General features: G+C 41.1%; 1 protein-coding gene across 2 annotated transcripts in view; it reads left to right on the forward strand.

Moving 5' to 3' along the window:
• Positions 1 to 18,670, forward strand: part of tsnare1 (T-SNARE Domain Containing 1) — a 125,288-nt gene extending 106,618 nt beyond the window's left edge. Inside the window, exons 11-12 of one of the 2 annotated variants that reach the window (XM_034874750.1) lie at positions 1,301 to 1,410; positions 18,414 to 18,642. In XM_034874750.1, coding sequence (XP_034730641.1) covers positions 1,301 to 1,396 — 96 coding nt within the window. In that variant the 3' untranslated portion in view covers positions 1,397 to 1,410; positions 18,414 to 18,642. Of the gene's footprint in view, positions 1 to 1,300; positions 1,411 to 18,413 lie in introns of both variants that reach the window. The other variant, XM_034874751.1, reaches the window with a different exon arrangement.
• Positions 18,671 to 21,097: the final 2,427 nt, after the last annotated feature.

The following is a 21,097-nucleotide window of genomic DNA, read 5'->3' on the forward strand; positions in this document are numbered from 1 at the left end:
GGGGGGGGGGGGTTGATTTTCCGGTCGAGGATGTGTGTTGTCTGCTGTGTTCAGACTTCACAACATTGTGGAAGTGTCATTTTTAGGAGCAGACATAATAAATAGGGGAATTCATACATATCTGACTGCCTAAATGTGTTGATAAAAACCATATAGCAACGTATAATAATATAGATGAGGTGACGCATAATGATGCATTGGGATATCGAATCAGCTTGAATCAATGACAGGATACAAGTCATGAGACCAGTGAAGATTCATGGCTCTGTTAGTGTGTGACACTGTGGCTCGGGCCTCCGTAGATGGCGTGCACGCTCTGACCGTGCACGCAGATGTTTATGCACAGCTGCTTGGCAACAGTAGTTAACACATTCATGAAATCCCAGACACACCGCCAAACATTACATTTATCCACTCTAATTATTAACGTTGATGTTTTGTCTGCCTCTATCACTGTTCAGAACACTCTTTTCATGATGCCGTTTTCCTTTCAGGGGCGATCTTGTGTTTTCTGGTCCCAGTTTGTGTCTCTCTTTGACCACACGTTTAGGGCTGTTTGACTCCCTGTGGTCTGTATGTGAAGAATCATACAAACATTTTTTAGACTAAACTGCTAGCTTTAAAATCAAGCCAATGATAGTTCCAGGAGTTGGTTAAAAACACTGTCTCTGGCTGACTCTGAAAAGGTTGGCTAAACACCGGATGGCCCCAAACACAGCACGCTAAAAGGCTTAGGCGTTTGATAGGTGGAATATTTAAGCATGTAGGTTTTCAACTATATTTCATCTGTTCTAAAGATCTTCCACAGAAGGTTTATTCTGAGGTAACACGATCCCACAGCTGTGTGTAAAACTAGTAGAAGTGTCTCACAAATAAGGAGTTGTTTCAAAGGTGACCATGTGTCACAGACAGGACAAGGAGACTAGAAGAGACGCAGTTAGTCCAATGTTCAGAGAGACACTTTGCATTTAATGTAAATTCAATCTAAATGTATGGACTCGTCAGGTGTACAGTCTCCTCCATCATTTCTGGTCATGATTCCCAGATATTACCCAGATATCAGCAGCAGCTACATGTTGCAGCAAAAGGTTAAAAGCCTCCTCAGCCATGGACATAGAAATAAGGGAACTGTTCTCTTGTTTTGCAGTGTAGAGGTAATTAGTAGAGTATTAGTAATTAGTTGTTTGGGAAACGACAGCCATTGGCGATTACACACCTAGTTCCCCACTAGTGTGCGGTGCCCATCGTTATGGTGTCATGCTTTAACTCCGCCCATCTGCTGAATCCTTTCTCCCCACAGAGGCAGCTGAGGAAGAGGAAGTGCTACCTGCTGGTGGCCGGAGGCATCGTTCTCATCGTCCTCACCATCATCATCGCTGTTTCCGTGAGGAAATGAGACGGGCCAATGTGGTAAGAAACAGTCGTCCACAAAACAACACTGCGGTCATGATGGCTGATTTGATAGGCAGCCAATACCTTGGTTATGTACAGGGTTGAAGACCGCCTTCCTAGGCTCCTTCATGTCCCTGCTGCTGGGCTCCTCTCTCTCTTTCTCTCTATCTCTCTCTCTCTCTTAGAATTCAGTTAGCTTTAATTCCATGAATGCAACAAAATCAATAGTGCGTCACTCAAAATTCATACAAATGCAAGTTCAACAACAATATAAATTATCAAATTGAAACCAATGGAAAGCATAATAACAATAATAATATACTATAAAGTGTTCCAGGCCTAAGTGTGCGTGCGTGCATTGGTGTGTGCGTGTGTGTGAGAGAGAGACAATCAGTGGAATCTACACTCAAACACACACTTAACCCTTATGTTGTCCATGGGTCAAATTGACCCATTTTTCTATATCAATGCATTTGGAGAAATTTAAGTGCTTTTTAAGTGTATAGTGTGTATATATGTATATATATATATAGTATTGAGTAAAAGTTGACATATTCCAGTCTGTGATTATCCATCAACATCCTTTCCTTCAATTTTAGTCTAAATAATTCCTAATTTCTGCTTTTCTAACTCAAACATAAAGTATAATTTGCTAAAATTTAAGGTTTATTGACCATAAATTCCAAAATCACTGTAAAACTAAAGTTAATAAGTTAGTGTTACGTAGCGTTAAATGTCAAAAAAGGGACAAAAACTTAAAAATGCTTAAAAAGCGTCAACAAAAGTGTTGATTTTCATTTTGATAGGAAGACAACACAGGGGTTAACACTGAGATTCAAGCTGCTTTGTTTGCAAAAGCCCTAAAATGATCAAATTAGCCTCAAGAGGCAATTAACAAAAAGTCCCTCAAAGAGAATTAAAATGGTAAGTGTTGGTCAGGTCCAGCTCAGTTTTCTGTAAATGCTCACTTGCTTCCGATAATGCTGTTAAACTGTGTGGCAAACACTGGTAAGAATTCCCTCTGCTCATGTACTTAGTGCCTCATTTGCACTTTGTGATCTCTGTTTTCTTCTTATAAAGTCTTTATATACAGTACATTAAGGTTTGGTGGTCGGGTGCCTTTGCGTTTGTTATTGATGCAGAAAGTCTCTTGTTCGAGATTCTTGCAGGACTTGCTTCTAGCCCTTTGGCTTCATGTTTAATTAACAAGACCGGGACAGTTTGGTTTCATACAGACTCTAAAGGTGGATTTTTGCGTCAACATGTGATGCTGAGAGACACTGACCAAGCGTCAGGACGTTACAAGTTGGGAGGGACAACGGCTTGTGATCCAGAAACAGATAATCAATCGGACTCTGCCATCAGAATATAAAACTCTGTCTACCAAAGTGCAAATCAAAGGGTTCAAGCATGGTTTATTCCAGGCTCCATCAAGCAGCTGAACTCTAAGGCTAAATCTTAAAAAAAAAAAAATACCCAAGCAGTGAATCTTACTCCCTGTAACTTTTGTCACTTTTTAATTCTTCCAGCTTCTCTTTTCGGCTGCTGTGTTTTCCTTGTCAGCGTGTAGTCTTCTGTAATGTCTCTTCTGTTTAAAGAGGCTTTCATGTTGTTTTTCTGATGTCTTTCTGTGAAGCAACGGAAGCGACTTCAGCACTGGGCCCAAGACAGATTTACCCTCTGGGACAATCAAGTGGACTTCCTTTTACTCGTCCATTAGACGACTCCTCTCACTCGACTAACAACCAACAGCAATCTATATGTGCTCTTAATGGTCTATGAGTGAGACGGTGCGTCCATGTTTTCGACAATCTACTGAAGGAACTAGCTATTATGTATTCATTAATTCATGCTGGTGTTGAAAACTCAACTTGGACTCTTTGTGCCTGTCAGCCACAACTAGATGTCCAATCCCATGGTCACCTGGTAGTCACCTGGTGACTCGAACCAGTAAATAAGATAAGCTAAGAGATGGTTGAGCCTTAAATGGTAATCATCTTAAATGTTTTCTAAAAAAAGAAATTTCTTCCCCTGCAAGTTTGACTTATGACACTAAAGAAGCATCTAACTGACTTCGGCCTCACATTACTCATGGCAGGAAGGGCTCTCTAAAAAAACACAGTTTTTTCTCTTGCTTGGCGTTCAATACAAGATGTCTCTGCTTCCAAAAAGTATTGACCGTCACCTATTTTCCTTTGTGGGGAGGAAAATGGAAATCCTGTGGAACAAGGCATTCTATTCACAAAACAGCGGGCTGAATCAATGCCTCTGTGGTGTCTGGCCCACTGGAAGCTCAGCATTTGGCGGTGAACGCTTAAGTGGCCAGACACCACAGGTTACCACAGCAAGACGGTCTCCGTGCTAAACCCCGGCCAACTGTTCCACGTTCATAAAGCTTTATCGATGTTCACCTAGGCTGTCACAAAGCAGCGCCACAGTGCTGACAAGTTGGCTAAGTATTTTTGCCCAAATTGCTTTGTGAAGTTGATGGGTTTGTCCTATGTTTTCAAGCACATGAAGCACCTAGACATCAGATCTAACTTGTTGAATTCATAGTTGGAGTTGCATTGAAGTTTAGTCCACAGCAGCCTTCTATGTTGGATTTGACCGTGTCTTCAGGGATATACTACATCTTCCATGTTTAATCCCCCCCATTGTGTCTTTCCTCCACCATTTTTATTGTTTGTTTTTTCCTGACGTTTTTGTGACTTTTTCAATGTTTTGGCCTTATTTTTAACGTTTTGGGCGCTTTTCCTAAAGTTTGTAGGTATGTTTGTGGCATTTTTTTTATAGTATTTATTGTTTGTCTTTCTCCAATATTTTCTGTTGTAAAAAAAACTTTGAAAACGGGTATATTATTGGAATAATTACGGTAAACTTTTTCAACGTATTGTTTAAATCTCACTGAGGTATGGTAAATACTGAGATTTTTATACTGCAGTTATTCAGTAAAGCTAAAGTAATACTTTTATACTGTAATGTTTGAGTTGGCTTAGTTTGTACTTTACTTTAAATGTAATCAAAAATGCAAGTTTACGATGCTACAAATATTTAATTTTCTGACATTAGTGAAACTATTTTACAGAAATAGACCAAAATCTTGTTTGTGTGTTTGTGTGTTGGTGTGTGTGTTAGTTACTATCCCACTGGAGGGACATCATTTTTATAGCCCAGTATTTATACACAGCCTCTGTCAATGTTCAGTCAGTTTTCCTTACCACCCACAGTAGCAACAGAAAATGAACAGATGGAGAGGAAATAACTGGAAAAGTCACATGAGCCTAACAGTAAACAAAGACAGATGACTTGTTGCTTTATTTTCATTTACTAATTCCACACTTTGTTTCTCAATCCCTTCCCTCCTGACACATTTCGTCCCATCAATCAAGCCAATGGCATTTTCCATCCATCCACCAATTACTCTCAGACCATCCCTCCTTCAATTATCACCTGACTGCCCCACCCGTCCACACACCTGTCCTCACTTCCCTAGTCAGCTCTGCCTCCCCCCCCACAAACACACACACACCTGCATCTGATACAATCATCAGCCACTCGTGGCCATACACCCAGGGTTTTAGAAACATAGTGGTCTAAAAGCTGCCAGGGGGTACCTGAATATTGGCGTTCCAAGAATATTGGAGAGCAAAAATTGGATACTGATATGTGAAACCATGAGTAGGCAGTGGCCCACATCACATCAAGTCAAGAAGTAACACATGAGAATCAGGTTAAATGTTGCACTTAAGGATCCACAGTACTATCTGCCAATGTTGGATTACAGGAGACCGGTCTCAAAAACACTTTTTGAAGGTTGAGAGGAGACTTTTTACTTGTCTCGGATAAAACAGAACTCTGGGTCTTATTTCAATGCCACAACTGCCTTTTGATTATTTTATCAAGGCATTTGTCATGATACACTTATGGCAATAAAAGATGTGAATGAAGAAGAATCTTAATTTCTTTTCTGTGTTTTTTTTTTTTAATGGGAATGTGAATCTTAAAGTGCCCGTGTTGTGAAAAAAAATGACCAACGGCCACTTTTCTCATTTGAAAGTCATGATGTCTCTCTCTCATGGGGCAAATTCTCTGGATGGGCAAAGCAGAGAAAGGGGGGGTAACCTTTCCCCATATGACCTCATAAGACACCATTTACACCTATCACCACTTCTAGCCTCAGGGGGACCATAGGCAGGCTCGGGGAACACATATTAATGCTAAAAAAACTCAAAGTGAAATTTTCATGCCATGGGACCTTTAAATAAAAACAGCCGCCTGTTGAGGCTGGAGACGGGACCGACGAGAGAGCTGAGAGGGAATTAAAACAGTTGGGTTTTGATTCCCTCTGGATTCTTCCCTACGAGGGACCCCTATTGTATTACCCCTTAGCTGTGTTGGAAACCGTTCCCTCATTCACTCACTCGTCCATCACACAGCTAACATCATTTGTTAATATAAAGGCATGTATGAGTGCAGCATTAAGCTTTTCTCAAGTTCTTTATTTTTCATGATTTTTGCTTGCCTCTTTTAACTATAAAAAGTTGATTCAAAATATTCAAAACACTGATGAGATACTGAGACGAGAGTCTCAAGAAGGTAGATTTTTCTAAATTTCAGTCATCAGATCTGCTGTGTCTTCAGGCAGAGCTTCTTTTATTGGCTGCTAGTTAAAATGATTGACCTGAGGTTCTGTCACCTAGTCATTATTAAGAGAATGGATGTCATCATGGAATCCATAACCCAGGCCGAGGTTCTGCCACAATGAGAGACGGACTTCTTTATAGCTCAAGGAGCACTCTTAACTATTTTCTTAAGGCTGTCTGTCTATGTGATTGTCTCATTTTTCATATGGTACTTCAAAACCAACATGAATTTAATCACGGTGCTTCAAAAGTTGGAGAATAAAAACAGAATTCAAGATAATAAAAGAGAAACAAATATATGCAAAGTAAACTCCTATGCAGTAAAAGAAGCAGGACGGATCACACACAGACATAAACTTGAAGAAAAGGTATGATTTTAACACTTTGTTGAAAAAAGATGTCAAACCTAACTGGAAATGTAATGGAAGTGACCAATTCTAAACTAAAGGACACAGGCTGCTTGAAGTAACAATTTCAAAATAAATGGCATGCTCCCTTTTTTAGTCTCAACCAATACAAGAATATGTCAACATATCCATAAACAGGCAGGTTAGAGTGTTGATGAATATCAAGAAAACACACGTGCTTTTATAATACAGTAGTGCAGACTATAATGTTAAAGAAAAAACATCTGTAAACTTTTTTAAGGATGTCATATAATTGGGCCGTTTTACTGACACTCCCCCCACCCCAACACCCTGTAGAAAACTACTTGGAAAGCTTATTTTTGTGTGATTGCCCCGCAAATCCCCATTTAAAAAATTAGATAAATACGTCCTCTGGGGACCATCTACAATCATTGCATCTGAGAGATGTCAGTTACAGTCGTTGTCTTTGGGGGAGGGGGGGGCAGAAACAGCTTGGGTGGTAGGGAAAACACCTGCTAAACATCAGCTTGCTGGCTGTGGACTCTTGCCTTGTGATTTCACGTGATAACAGTAAGCTGTCCAGTAGCGCGGCCAATTATCTGTCTGAGCTAGCAAAGGGATAACAATTATTGTGAAAGATGGTCACATTTATTTCACCAAGGATCCAAACACAATTTAATGGCTGTCGGTGGCAACAAGTGGGTTCCTTCCAATCTTTTTCCAAACAGACAAACTGGTAGACAAAGTGCATTAAAAGAGAGTAAAGCGCGATGGAGAACAGGAGCAAGAGAAACAGAGAGGAGAATAGCAAGTGTCATACATCAGTTTAATGAGGGTGACGACGACAGAAATAACTGCTGAGCGGCTTCTGCTCTCAAATCAATAGTCTGGCTCTTTATGGCACTCTAAATAATGCAATAACTGCTTCATGACGCTTATTCCTTGCCTTATGCGAATTATGTTACTGGCACTGCCCTCACGTCTTGTTTACAAAGTCATTGGAGGATTGAGATTTCTCTATTTGCATGTCAGCGCCATGTGCTAAACCTGCACCGCACTGTGCTGGGGTTCCTGTTCTCTTGAAGCCAAGGCAGATAAACAAAACAGGAATGTTCAACTCTAAGGGTTAAGATAATCACATTTCACCATAGCTACTTTATAACTGTGCTACTTTTGTTACAATGTAGAAACGTCTACATTGTAGTGCCCCTAACCCAAGTCATCCCAGATCGCCCCCACTTCACCCCCCAGATATTACAGACATGGCTTTTGCAAAGGAGAGTTATAAAAGCCTATCATTATACATATACAGTATACGTTAAGGCTAAAATTATTGGCCAGTGGATCAAATGTCAAACCCCTTTATTGCACGGGTTTGATTTCATTATCTGGGACCATTTACTCGAGTCGGTGTAAAGCTGAAGCCACCAACGAGGTTAGTTTTGGTCCTAAATATGGCCGAAATAACCACAATTGCTGCTCTGTACCTGTTGTGGACCAAACGGCGTCAGATCTGAATTAATGCCATCATGCGGTGGAGTAAAGAGCACGTGATTTTCCCTGCCTTCTCCAGGAGGCAACATTCCATCTGGATAAGTGACCCTTCCAGCGCCACTAGGGGTGTAGATTTTTCAGTTTTTTCACTAGCAATAAACTCATAAAGGTTGGCAAAAATAATAACATTGTAAAAGGGGGATTTGTCAGAGATTTCTGCAACAACTCTTTAAATGCTGGTCGTCCTGGGGTCACAACATGGAAAGAGTTGACATTTTTTGAAATTATTGGGAGGATCGCCATGACATTTGGTGCTCTACAGGATGAATTGTCAAATATTTGGCGATCCGCTGACCTTTCCATCTAGCACCATCGGGTCACATCAATCTACTATGGTAAATGCTTTGGTTTATGACTAAATACCTGGAAATGTCATTGCATTCCCATCAAGCCCAAACATTTTATACTTTGTGTTAAGTGCTCATTAGTAGGTAATGGGAGCATGCTTGACTAAGATGGAGAAAATGGTAAATGTTCTGCCAAGCATTAGTGGGTTAACATTGTGAGCACTGTCAATAAGCACTGTGTTTTTGATGGAATTGGCAGTTCAGCATGCCGAGAAGCTTCCATTTAATGAAGTAGAAAAAGAAGGTATCAAATGAAGTACTCTGTGTCATTGTGAGGGTTCTGGTACTGGTGCTGGTACTATAATCATATCCAGTCTAGTCCACTGTAGATGATAAACTACATCAATGCGTTTAGCCGCCAAGCTGTTATATTGGACTTTCAAATCCAGTCGGCAGCGACATCTTTTTTTAGATATGAGTGTTGTTCTTTGCTTGTTTTTTAACAAAAAGGAAATGTTCAAATCGCTTAAAACAGACGCAATAGTTGAAGCTAAGAAGTGATGTTCTGGATTTTCCAAGTGGGACAATCTTTTTTTACATACAAAATGTGCTTCAAAGTTGCTGCACTATCATCATTGTGTAAAGCCCGCCTTGTAAATGGTGCCTCGATTTGGAAAACTTGGAAATGGGCTTGAATGAGCTTTTGGCAAGAAGGACCTGCAGAGCAAATCTCAGATTGGCTGGAAGGGGGTCAGGGTTCTCTGCATTTGCATTCTCATAGGTCTTACTATGGTATTACATGGCATGGTCCAAGTACTTAGTTGTGATTCAAAGGCAAACATCATTTGACAATTAGTGTTCTTCAAACCTTGTAGGGGAAGTTTCAGGAGGAACCTCGTCTTTTTTAACATGACAGTGAGTGTTTAGTCGGGATGTGTCAAGACCAATTTCAATTCCAACTATCAAAATCAAATGCATTGTGGGAGATACCCCTAGTAGTTTTCTATCACTCAGACCCCCCCCCCCAAAAAAAAGGAGAATGTAGAACCATTAAACCCCCTAAAGTTGAGACTTTTTCTTCTGTATGAAGAGCCACGCAGTGATTGTTGTGTGTCCATCCATGAACAGGTCTTTTGTGCTGAAGAATTCATTTTCCAAAAACATGTATAGTATATGCCATTTGATGGTATATCTGACAGAATGTATCTTGAAGTTACAGTAAGTAATACCATTTCTGGCTAAGACGTGTAGTGACTATGCCATAAACTGTCCAAAGTCGCCCTAGGGTTCCTCTTTTGGATCTGTGGACGGACCTTTCAGGTGATGGCTGCACTTTATAGCTCTCCTTACAACACAACAGACAGAGACATAAACACTTTGATCAGTAGTTCAGTCTTTACTGAGCTGTCGGCCTTTAAATGCTCACAAGTCTATCTGTGCATGATGGATGGATGAATGGAACACAAAATAATAGGTAATGATTTGCTACCTTTTAAAAACTCTGTTGGCATTACTTGATCATTTCGTTCCCCGGTAGAGGGGGATTATACTGTGATTATGATGTGACACATGGTTGACCTACCAAGGGAATGAACTGTTCACTTCTGATGTTAACAGCCTATTGTCACACTTGAGCAGCTATCATACAAGTGGGAGTCGGTATTGTGATTCACACTGTGGTGCTGTAACACAATATGGACAGCGGTATGCAAAACCTTTTTTTCCCAACAGATATTGAAGGATTTGTGCTGTCCCGAAGGCGCTCTGTGTGTGTGTGTGTGTGTGTGTGTGTGCGCGCGCCACATGTTAAGAAATGAGCAGAACTTGTGTATCTTTTGCTGTTTTCCTACTGAATTTTAAAGACGGATGTAAGCCCCATTTCAAGCACCTTTTTCCTGCTGATAAATATTAAGATTTAATGCAGTGGATACATGTTATTTTTAGACTCCAAAGCTGCTTTAGTAACTATGAAACACAGCACACACACGCTCGCACTTAAAGAGGCTTATTCAAATGATGTAAAAAGCTAAGTTGACAACACAGAGCGGGAATTCAGGAGCGCTGCCACGTTGCGATGAAATGACAAAAAAAAAGAAAAAAACAGTTTCATAAGCAACAGAACGGTAAGTGTTGGGGAATCATTTTAGTGATTTAAAAACAATCATCACATCACGCTTTGTCTTTACTTTTCAAACAAGCATGACATGCTTGAGGACATGATTTTGACGGATGCTTAACAAACTGGCAGTGGACAAGTATTTGTATAAATTAAGCAAATACGAGGGATTATTTTGACAAACTCTATATAATATAACGGGAATTTTGTGTGAGCAAGTGAAACCTTTGGCTGAGATCATACGAAGTTTATGAAGCATGCGCATCAATATCAAACTGCTGAGCAATCTGTCACCATGCATGCTGCAGACTGGATCTGAATCTCCGTCCCTCTGAAACAGAGATCTGAGCCAGTGAAGGGGAACTTGAGAGCTGCCGCCACAGTTAGTGGAGTTGTTTGGGCCTAGTATCGTTAATCCATGTCTATGAACAAGTGTGACAATAAGCTCTCTGTCTGAACAGCAATCCTCTTAGGCAAAGCTTTGTGGGTAAACTCGCCTCATGCAAATTCTAAACCCCATTAGCTTTGAGGGACTAGTCAGCTGCATTGAGATTAATGGCCAAGCGACTACTTGATTTAATAGGGTTATTTCACACCTTCCGGAGGAAAAATAAACAACAAAGTTAATGCAAGACATTTGTCACTGACGTCCTCAATCTCTCTTCTCTAAATGGGAGAAGTTGCTTGTGTGTATAGATGTGTCACTTATTCATGGCTCGGGTGAAATAGCTGGGAAGCTTAGTGGATCTTAAATGTCTGGAAGTAGGAAATAATTAGTTTAAATAAGTTGCAGGTGTTTGGACTGTGTAACCCAAGGTGGAAGTTTTTTGCATTGTAGTTAATTACAGTATGGGAATATCTAAAACTGTATTAGAGATAAATGTAGCCAGGAGAAAGTGCAATTCTGATTTTCATTACAGGCTAAAAAATGAAAATCCTTATTTATCTTTTTCCATGTCGTCAGCTTACTCAAACTTTGCTGCAGAGGATTAGGATGCTGGGTGGCTAAGGCTCTGTCACCGCAATGTGGGAGACAACACACTGTGACAACGGTGATCTGAGAGCGCTGCCGACTCCTCCAACTCACAGCTGTGGAGGAATGATTAGCCAAAAGTTGAGCAGGAGCGCTTAAATACTTCTTCATGACCTTTAATCCCCAATCAAATCAAATGCCACCCTTCCCTCCACTGCAACTCACAAGCAAACACTACGCTGCCGGTGTCTCTGCTCAGCTTCCAGCATGCACGGCGGACGGCTTTGCACAAAATCTGGGATTACCTAACTCGGACGGTGAGTGTCGTCCTTCCAGGGGACAACATACACATGTTCTACCAAAACAAGCTCCTCCCTGATGCTAATTTGTTGCGCTGGCTGTGCAAGACTACTAGATGATACAGTAGTCAGACTCTAAGAAATGGTAGCCAGTAAGGAGTGCTAATGCATTACCAACAACAATTTTTTCAATCACGAATAATGCATTTTTCATTGTATTTAGTATTTTTCATGTTAACAAAATAATTGTGCTAGAAACGTGTTTTCCAAAAGAACTGTGCACCATATTTCTTTTTTAGTGTAATACGCCAACCATACCTGCTGCCTGCTGAGCCGTGAACACACTTCGAGCCCTTTTTTTTTTTTAAATGTGTCTTTAAAAATGATTTCAACAGGACCGTGGCTCATCTCTTTTGTTTGGACCAAATTTTGTCTATTTGTTCCAAACCATGGTCGAGAGAAGGTTTCACAGCTGTTAGTGATGTTACCAAGTTTGCAGGTATTGTAATGGCTAAAAACAGGTTTAGGGCTTTTGATCTTGCTAAATTAAAAGTTAAGGAATGACCAAAGTTATTACAATTCATCTCGAGTGCCACTTGAACCCAACAGGTGCATCGACATTTCACTCAAAACTACAAATCATGGAATCCATCTGATAGTTGAGAGAGATATAGTTATAGAGAGATTTACCACTTTGGTCACAAACGGTGTTCTTGCTTTTCTCTGCACCTTACTATATTAGTTCTTCAGTATACTCACTGTGAGTGATTGAGCATACACATTGCCCGATAAAGCTTTGGCCTCTGGCCGTGTCACTCCTCTATCTACACCAACCTTGTTGGCTTGGTCTCCGCCACATCACAGAGATGCCGTTCATCCTGCTGCTGACTGACAATCAATGGCAGTGCCATGGAACCCGTTTGGGCTTTGATGGATATGAGCTATTAGATTCCTGCATCTGGACACTGTGTTCTGGAAATGGGGCAGGAAAGCATTGACCCACCCAATGAGTCTGAACTGATTTACACAAGATTGAAACCCCTAAATCTCTCAAACACTCTGCTTAAACACGTACTACCTCACCCAGATATAGATCAAAACGTTGTGTAGTACTGGACTTTTTTGAATTTCTTTCTAGTGTACCCTATTTTGGCTCCTGACGGAGTGGCAGACAGTGTTTGGATGATAATGTGACTCTCCACTTCTCAGACTGTAAACCCCATTAAACTAGATACAGGATATTCTTCTGCAAGTGTGTGCTAAACACATTTACAATTTATTTACTTTATTTTAATGAAAAAATGGCCCCCATTGAAGAATCACTGATACCAGAAACAGTTATTCTTTAGTAGCATGTACTTAAGGACCTAACCAAATTCAGCCATTTAGCTAAAGACTACATTCTAGAGTGGTCCATGTTGTAAATAACATACCCCAAAATTAAAGATAGAAATCTAAGGGTATCGATAAATACAAAACAAACTGGAGAAAAGGAAATGTAAAAAAATTGGCAACAATCCGCAAAGTAGCTTACTGGCTATGAGTGAAATGTAGTTAAGATAAAAAACAGTTTAGATAGTGGATGGCTGCTAGCTGGCTGGGGGCTGACTGTGGATGTGTCCCGGGGCTGTAGTGATAGTGGATGGCTGCTAGCTGGCTGGGGGCTGAAAAAAAGAATCAATGTTTGTATCGAATTATGAGTCAAAAATCGAGATACGAACCAAACCCTGGGTTTGGTGTGTTGGTACTACCCTACAGAGCAGGGGGAATGAGAGGGGAGGTAACGCAGCAAAGATATTTGTTTTTGAACCCAAATGTAGTAATGTAAATGTAGCCGTAATAGTGGTTAGCTAGCAAGTGTGTGGTATAGTGTGTGTGTGTGTGTGTGTGTGTGTGTGTGTGTGTCATCCGGAAGCAGACTCTCTGTGGTGGCAGGCAGGCAGAGCTTTGATGTCGCCATGACTGGCATCGCTCTCTGACCGTGTGAGCCAAGCAGGCACAGTCCCTCCATGGCCTCTGATCTCTACAAAGAACTATATTTACATCCATCTCTCTCCACACACACACACACACACACACACACAGGGGGCTGGGACTCAGGTGTTAAAGTGGTTGCTTGCCAATCAGAAGGTCGGTGGTTTGATCTCTGGCCCTGCTGTCTCATATTCAAGTGTCCTTGGGCAAGACACTGAAGCCTAAGTTTCTCCCGATGCTGCACCATCGGTGTGTGAATGTGTGTGTGTGTGTATCTGATGAGCAGGTGGCACCTTGTACGGACGCTTCGGCCACAGTGTGTGAATGTGTATGAGTGGTGAATGGTTTCTGGACTATGCAGAAAGCACTTTGAGTAGTCATTAAGACTAAGTCGTGAAGTGTTAGAAGTTGTAATTGCAATAAAAAGTCAATAAAACTATTCAAAAGAGAGAAGAAAAGTACTATATCAATACAGTGAATTTACACTTACAGTCCATTACACACACACACACACTCTCTCTATCACCTCTTGTCCTCCTTAACTGGCATCCATCCAGTTGGTCGGGATTGGAACATTGTGCAGATGGGCACAAGATCACCAATCTGACGGACGCCTCAGGTCTCTTAGTGGACATTCTCTGCAGTGTAGTCATGTTCATTCTCCTGTCAAACTTCATATTCCTGTCATCACTCTTCCTCTCCCTACAGCTCTTTCTATTCTCTCCTTATCTCGCTCCGTTCTCCTCTCGTCGTGCTCTCCTTTCCTGCGTCACTCTCAGTGATCCCCTCTCATTCTGATGGTGGGTTTTATTTCCTAACTTTATCCCTAACCTCCTCTGTCGAGGATAGCTGGCCATGCAGTGAACACATGGCACGTGTGTGACATTTGAGAGGATTTTTTATCTGATCCACCTGTCTGTTGGATTGTGCAGTTGCATTATGTCTGTTTGTATGGGAAAGGTTTGGGATGGAATCTGTCTAATTTGATATTCAAACTTATGTTGCTTGTTGTTGGCAGGAACAAACCAAGCTGAATCCACAATGTGGACTGTGGTTCTGCCAACTAATACAACAATAAAGATGAGTGTTTTTGGCATGTTTGCCTTTATTTGAGGGATATGACATGCAACAATGGTCACAAGGCCGGAATCCAACCCAGGGTGTTGCAGTTATATGGCATTCATATTAAACACACAGCAACCAACGCGCACCCCTAATACAATTTCAATCTTCTATTTATCACTTAGAAGCCCTTAAGTCCATCAAAAAACTGAGAAAAACCTTTTTTCCTTACTTAGTATTAATTAATTTAATCTTCTTTACTAATAGTACCAGTGTCTAAATGATATACATACATAGGCCTATTATATGAAAAGTAATACAATTTGTTCTGTTCTTGAGTGTTTCTGGGTCTTTTGCCGCACCAGTCTTGCTCTCTCTCACTTTACTTCTGTAAATTGACTGTGTGTGTGTGTGTGTGTGTGTGTGTGTGTGTGTGTGTGTGTATTCGTGCAGCCCTTAGCAACACAGATAAAAGACGAGACATTGCTGCTGATGGCTCAGTAAATGAGGTGTCTGATTAGAGGTTATAGGCTGGAGAAATGTGTGAAAAAGTACCGTATCACACCATTTTAAGGTTGATTGGATACAGTAGATTTCTACAGCTGTTTAGTGATGACCCGTGTATCTACGTAATCACCCATGTATCTTTGGGACGTCCACACCTGTGTAAGTGTTTCTCATTCCAAAGTTTCCAGAGATCTCAAATATGTCTGGCTGATATTTTGGGGAACTGTGTCTACAATATACAGATGAGATACATATACTATATATCTGTATTTACTAACATGAGCTATTTAAATCAGCTGGTACATGGTTACGCCTCATTATCCCTTGGACATACTCTACGAGTGATGTTTGGTCATTGGAATAGAGATTTGCCTTTGGATATGTGAATAGGTTGCATCTTTAAAAGATATACTATGTACTATTTTCCTGAATGAATTATTAGAGGGATTATCAACAAGAGACACAACAACAAAGCTTCAGAAAGTCAGAAGGAAAGTTTGCTCGCCATCATAGAAAGTAATTAAAAAAGTACTTAGAAAAAGGACAAAACCACAACATTGGCAAAAGTAATAAAACTTCAGAAAAATCAACAAAAACTAGGTGAGCCAAAATGTATAGTGAACCTAAATGGATATGCGGCCGGATCCAAATCTGTGCCTCGATTTGGCCCGCAGGCCTTGAGTTTGACAGATGTGCAAAAGAGCCACAACGGGAGGGTTGACTTTTAAAGGATAGGGCCTCCCTTATCCAATGGGGGTGACAGGGGTCACAAGGACTCTTCCAGTGCATCAGAACAACACACTTTGCTAGCAATGTGACAAAAACTACAAGTTCGACTACGTAGGATGGCAGTGAACGGTCGGTGGTTAGGACAACAACAACGTGGGCCCAACTAAAGCTGTGTTCAGCGGGGGTGTTCCTCAGGGTCATGCAGCGGGGGGAGTGTCGCTGAAACGGCCCATTTGAGTGACGTCCTGATGTGTTCTTTAACCCCCCCAACAGACTTTATATTTCCCAGTGACTGTTTTCCGTCAGATGGTTTGTAGATCTCAACATCTCCGACGCATGAAGCTTCTTACAAAGAACGAGACAGATCGATGTTGTTTAGCAACCAGTCAGCTGTTTTAGTAACTCCGGCGGTTCAGTGCTTCTGTTGCTGTTTTAGAACCTACCTGTGGCAGTGATGTTTCCTGGGTTACTGCACCGGACTTGCACACCCAACTCAACGTCTGATAGCCAGTCACATGATTGGCCACGGCAGCGTGATGTAGGGTTGCTTTTTGCTAGAAGTTGAGTCGGTGTCAACTTTTTGCTGCAGGCTGCAGCTGGGGGTGCTGCAAGGGGCAGGTGGAAAATACCCCCTAAACGCACTACCCCCGTTCAAAATCAAGTGAAAGATCTGCGTTTTGCTGCACCGTCTGACAGATTTTATGAAGAGGCCGTAGTCTTGAACCGTTCCAAGTTATTTGACAGCAGGGGGGAAATGAGGTGTAATTTAGGTTATTTTCCTTGTTGGACTCCATTCTGTTTTCATTGGTTTGATCAGTTTGTTTCTAAGTGTCCCCCATGTCTCATTTGGGAGGTCTGTTAATGAATTAACCTTTTGATTACTCCTTGTTGCAGCAGCCGCAGGTTAGATTCGGACCTGGGCCCTTAGCGGCATGTCATTCCCCCTCTCTCTTCCCTTTCATGTCTTCATCTGTCCACTGAAAACAAAGGCCTAAAAATGCCCCCCCCCAAAAAAATATATATATATATACCTGATATGCGGACACATTTAAACCTGACTTTCTTCATATTCTACAGTGGGGCTCGAAAATTTGGGCACCCAAGGTAAACATTTGTATTAGTGTGCATAATGTGCCAGAAAAAGATGGAAAGTCTCCAAAAGGCATCAAATGACAGATTAGCCATTCGTATGATATGTCACATTACAAAAAGGTCTCAGATTTGCAAGAAGTGGGTCATCTGTAAATTGAATACAGGTTAACTGATAAAAAAATGAACATGTTCCATAAATGTGAAGATGTTTCACAGAGGCAATCCCATCCTAAACTGAAAGCCCTTCAAAAGAAAAGGAGATGATGCCTTCCCAAAATTCCTTGCGGCAGCAACGTGTTAAGCCACACACTAGTAAGCCGTTCTTTAAAACAAACAATTGCATGAATTTAAAAAGAATTTTCATATTATCTATAAGCTGTTTTGTTGAGTTGTCTCTTGTCAAAATGCTCTGAGTTACTGTGGTAAACAGTGATGCAGTGTATATTTTTATATGTTTAATCTTTATTGTGAAAGGTAAGAACAGAAGGAGTGTAATGCGTTGAGAGGCAATAAAGAGTTTGTCATCTCGGTTCATACTACAGAGGCTCTGTGTTATTCTTTTATTACCTTCATAAGTAGAGACCCAACTCATAACCCTCGGCTACAAATCATCTTAATTAGGACTTGTGTCAATAAATATGAGTGGACAGGAGGGTAAGCGTGAGCAAGCATTCTCAATGTGACAACTTGGGCTGTCAAGAGATTAAAAAATGGATCTAATTAATTACATGTCTTGTGATTCATAAATCCAAAAGAATCACATGTATCAATATTTTTCATGAGAAGCATTTTGAAAAATTCAAAGAGATTCTGGTAGATGAGAGAATCAATGAATAGGAATTAGGGCTAGACCTGAATTTTTAACTCCATTTAAGCTCAATGTGATCACACACACATATACACACAAACACACACACACACACATGACTCGGCAGTACTATTGTATTTTGATCGGATTCAACCAATCATGATCAGAACCCTCTTTCCTCGCAGGGCTTAATTCATTTACATGTTTCCTGTCGGCCAACTATTAACTGTAATTCAGATAAAAGTGATGCGCTTTGGGCCTTTCCTGTACCAGCCTGGGCTGCTAGTTGGTGATTAATGAACCACTTCCATCTCCAGCACTGTGAACTCTGACCTGGACTTAATTAAAACTCCGCCGTTGACCACCAATCATAAATTACTTCCTGCAACCTGTGACACTTTCAGAATAAAAAAGAACAAATTGGTTTCTTACCAATTAATAATTCACAAATGAAAGGGGGATAACAAGCCCGAGGCAACTGCTCCTTTAAGAGTTCTGCATGGTCCATGTGCTTCGTGAAGGCTGAGCATGCTGGGAATGAAAAGGCGCGAGGCGGTGACGTCTGCTGGGGGATTGATGCCTGTTGTCTGCTCTGCTTGTGTTTTACAGGTAGCTGCTGTCATTACCAGCAGCGGTCCTGCCCGGTCTGATCCCTGACCCGAGCAGCTGGTTTCCAGTAGGACGCAGCTGCCCTGCAACAACGTCTCTCCTCCATCATCCATGCCTCTGTTTACAACAGCCTTAGGACGGAGGCCTTTACTAATTTGTCAATGGGGAACCCCGGCCAGAGACCCTCATGTAGTCCTTTTAATTATTTTTTGTTGCTGTTACTGTTAGTTTGTCTCAATTTGGATACTTCACTGAGTGCACCTACATGCAGTGCAATGACCAGGTAACCATAGTCCTCAGATTGGACAGATAGTCTAGCTAGCTGTCTGGATTTACCCTGCAGAGATCTGAGGACCAGGTAACCATCGTCCTCAGAAATCAACCAGAGGTTAGAACGCCAACACAGAGATTTTCTGGGGCACTGGACAAATCCCGAAATTGGAACGTCGTGGATATACACTAGTTTAAGGGTTGATTGCAGTCGGGCGGATCTTTAGCGCCACCTTTTGTTGTCCGCCCAGCTTGTTTTCTCACTAGTTGACAGTATAGTAGTACATATAGGAAGCATATCACATAAGGGTTAGGGTTCGTAGTTGTTTTGTTTTTGCTGTTTCAATAAAAAGCGCTTTTGCATCCTCGCCCACCACTTCTACAAGTATAGCCCAGAGAAGGCATCTGTTGAGTGCGAGTAGTGTCCAGCGATCCACACTTACACATTTCTGCCGCATTTGAGAGCAGCATTTGGGTACTTGTAGTGATGGCCGAATAAAGCTTTGTGAACCAGTTAGTTTATTTTCTGAGCCCACTAGATGGCGATCTCTCTTCAACAATTGGTTGGGAATACATTGAATTGCAATGCCCTTGGCCTTTTTTTTAAACCAAGGGCGCCATCTAGTGAGCTCAGAAAATAAAGACACTGGCTCACAAAGCTTCATTTGGCCATCACTAGGTAGTGGCATGTGCACTGCATGTGGCCACACGTGTAAATGCACTCTGTAGAATTTTAATTTTGTATTACTTCTGTGGTCCAAGCTTGGTTGTTTCCTGTCTTGGCTGACTCCGGTGGAGGGTTACTGTTGGATATGACAGACCTTCAGCTCCTAACTGTGCTGTTTTAGCAGAAAACCTAGAGGAAGGTGGAGAAGGAGTTTAGGGTGGGACAAGGCAGCTTCACTGCTGTACTCAATGCGCTGTATCTTTTATGTATTTCTACTGAAATTGTTTATATATCAGCTTGTAGTGTAATTTATTCAGTACTATATTAGAGCATTTGTTGGTAAGTATTGTTTGACTGAATACATCTTCCAGAATAAAAGTTTTAATTTCAACAACAACAGGAAATTCTGCATGTTTTTGTTGTTTTGCAGACACAAAAATAAACATTATAGAATTAAATATTATTGGACGTCATGTTGCGGCCTCCATTTCATTAATGTGGCTAAGGTTTCAAATGGTAAGCCCAACCACAAGTTTTTATGGGTTTAAATCACAGAGTGTAAATATGTACAGCATACATGTTAATATTAACGGTCTATGGTTTAAATGCAGCCACACGTGCAGGTGGACCTGATTGCTAAAGGAGCTGAGGGTCAGCTTCGAAGAAAAACTGCAGCTGGTCCTAAATCAGAAGATGTAGACAACACTCCACACGCGTTTTAGTTATTCTGACCCAGACTATCACGTATTGTATATTGCTTGCAGTGCTTATTTAAAGACCTTTTTGCAAATGAGCTGTTCCAATTATCTCCCCTGAGAGCACCTGGATCTGGATTTAACACCAACACATGAGCAGAGCTCAAATTGAGGTTCAGGGACTCACCTTCACCTCGAAGGCATCGGTGCTGCATGTCAGACACATTCTAACTCCTTATACTGAAAAAAGTCTCTTTCAGCATCCAGCACCTTGGCAACACCTTTTGGCAACGGATAGTGTGTGGCAACCCATTAAATTACATTAATATTCATATTAATTAGCGTTTACTTGGTCAGGTCCCTTTGTTGTTATGCTAACAGTTTCCTTTAGCGCCTTATCTAAACGTGGAAAGTCCTGTGTTGTTTGACTTATCCACTCCCACATAGGAGAGTGTGTGTGTGTGTGTGTGTGTGTGTGTGTGTGTGTGTGTGTGATTGGGGTGGGGGGGTTAAAACTGTCCAGGTCAAAGAAGTCAAGGACTTTAAATGCGCGGGAAGCAAAACCTGCGTAATTCTTAAAAAAATCTCGAAACACGTGTTTAAATGATCAGGCAAATTCATGAGTTATTGATTATAATATTTACATAAATAAAGACATTTGCATGCAGACACAACTTGCAAAAAAAGAAAAAAACAGAAGCGTTTTTTAATTTCCCTGGGGAGGACCCAAACACCACGGAATAATTTTTAATATTGAAACAAATGTTTCTGCACCCCCTCCCCAACCCCCCCACAACACCCCCACCCAACCAAGGATTTTCAGCACTGCTCTGCTACGTTCCATACAGATGTTTTGCTCTCTATTGAGTCCGATTCCTTTTAAGATCATTCAACTTTTTACATAATAAGTACTTTGACTTTCAAATAATTGAAATAATTGGATTATAATTTCTCTCTGACGCCTAGAGACACTGACCAAGCATTGATTTGGGAATGAAAACGGGTCGGCATGTCATACGACTTTCTCTCTATCCCCAATTTCTACAATGTCC

Source organism: Etheostoma cragini, chromosome 6 (assembly GCF_013103735.1).
Source record: "Etheostoma cragini isolate CJK2018 chromosome 6, CSU_Ecrag_1.0, whole genome shotgun sequence".
NCBI classification, from domain to species: Eukaryota; Metazoa; Chordata; class Actinopteri; order Perciformes; family Percidae; genus Etheostoma; species Etheostoma cragini.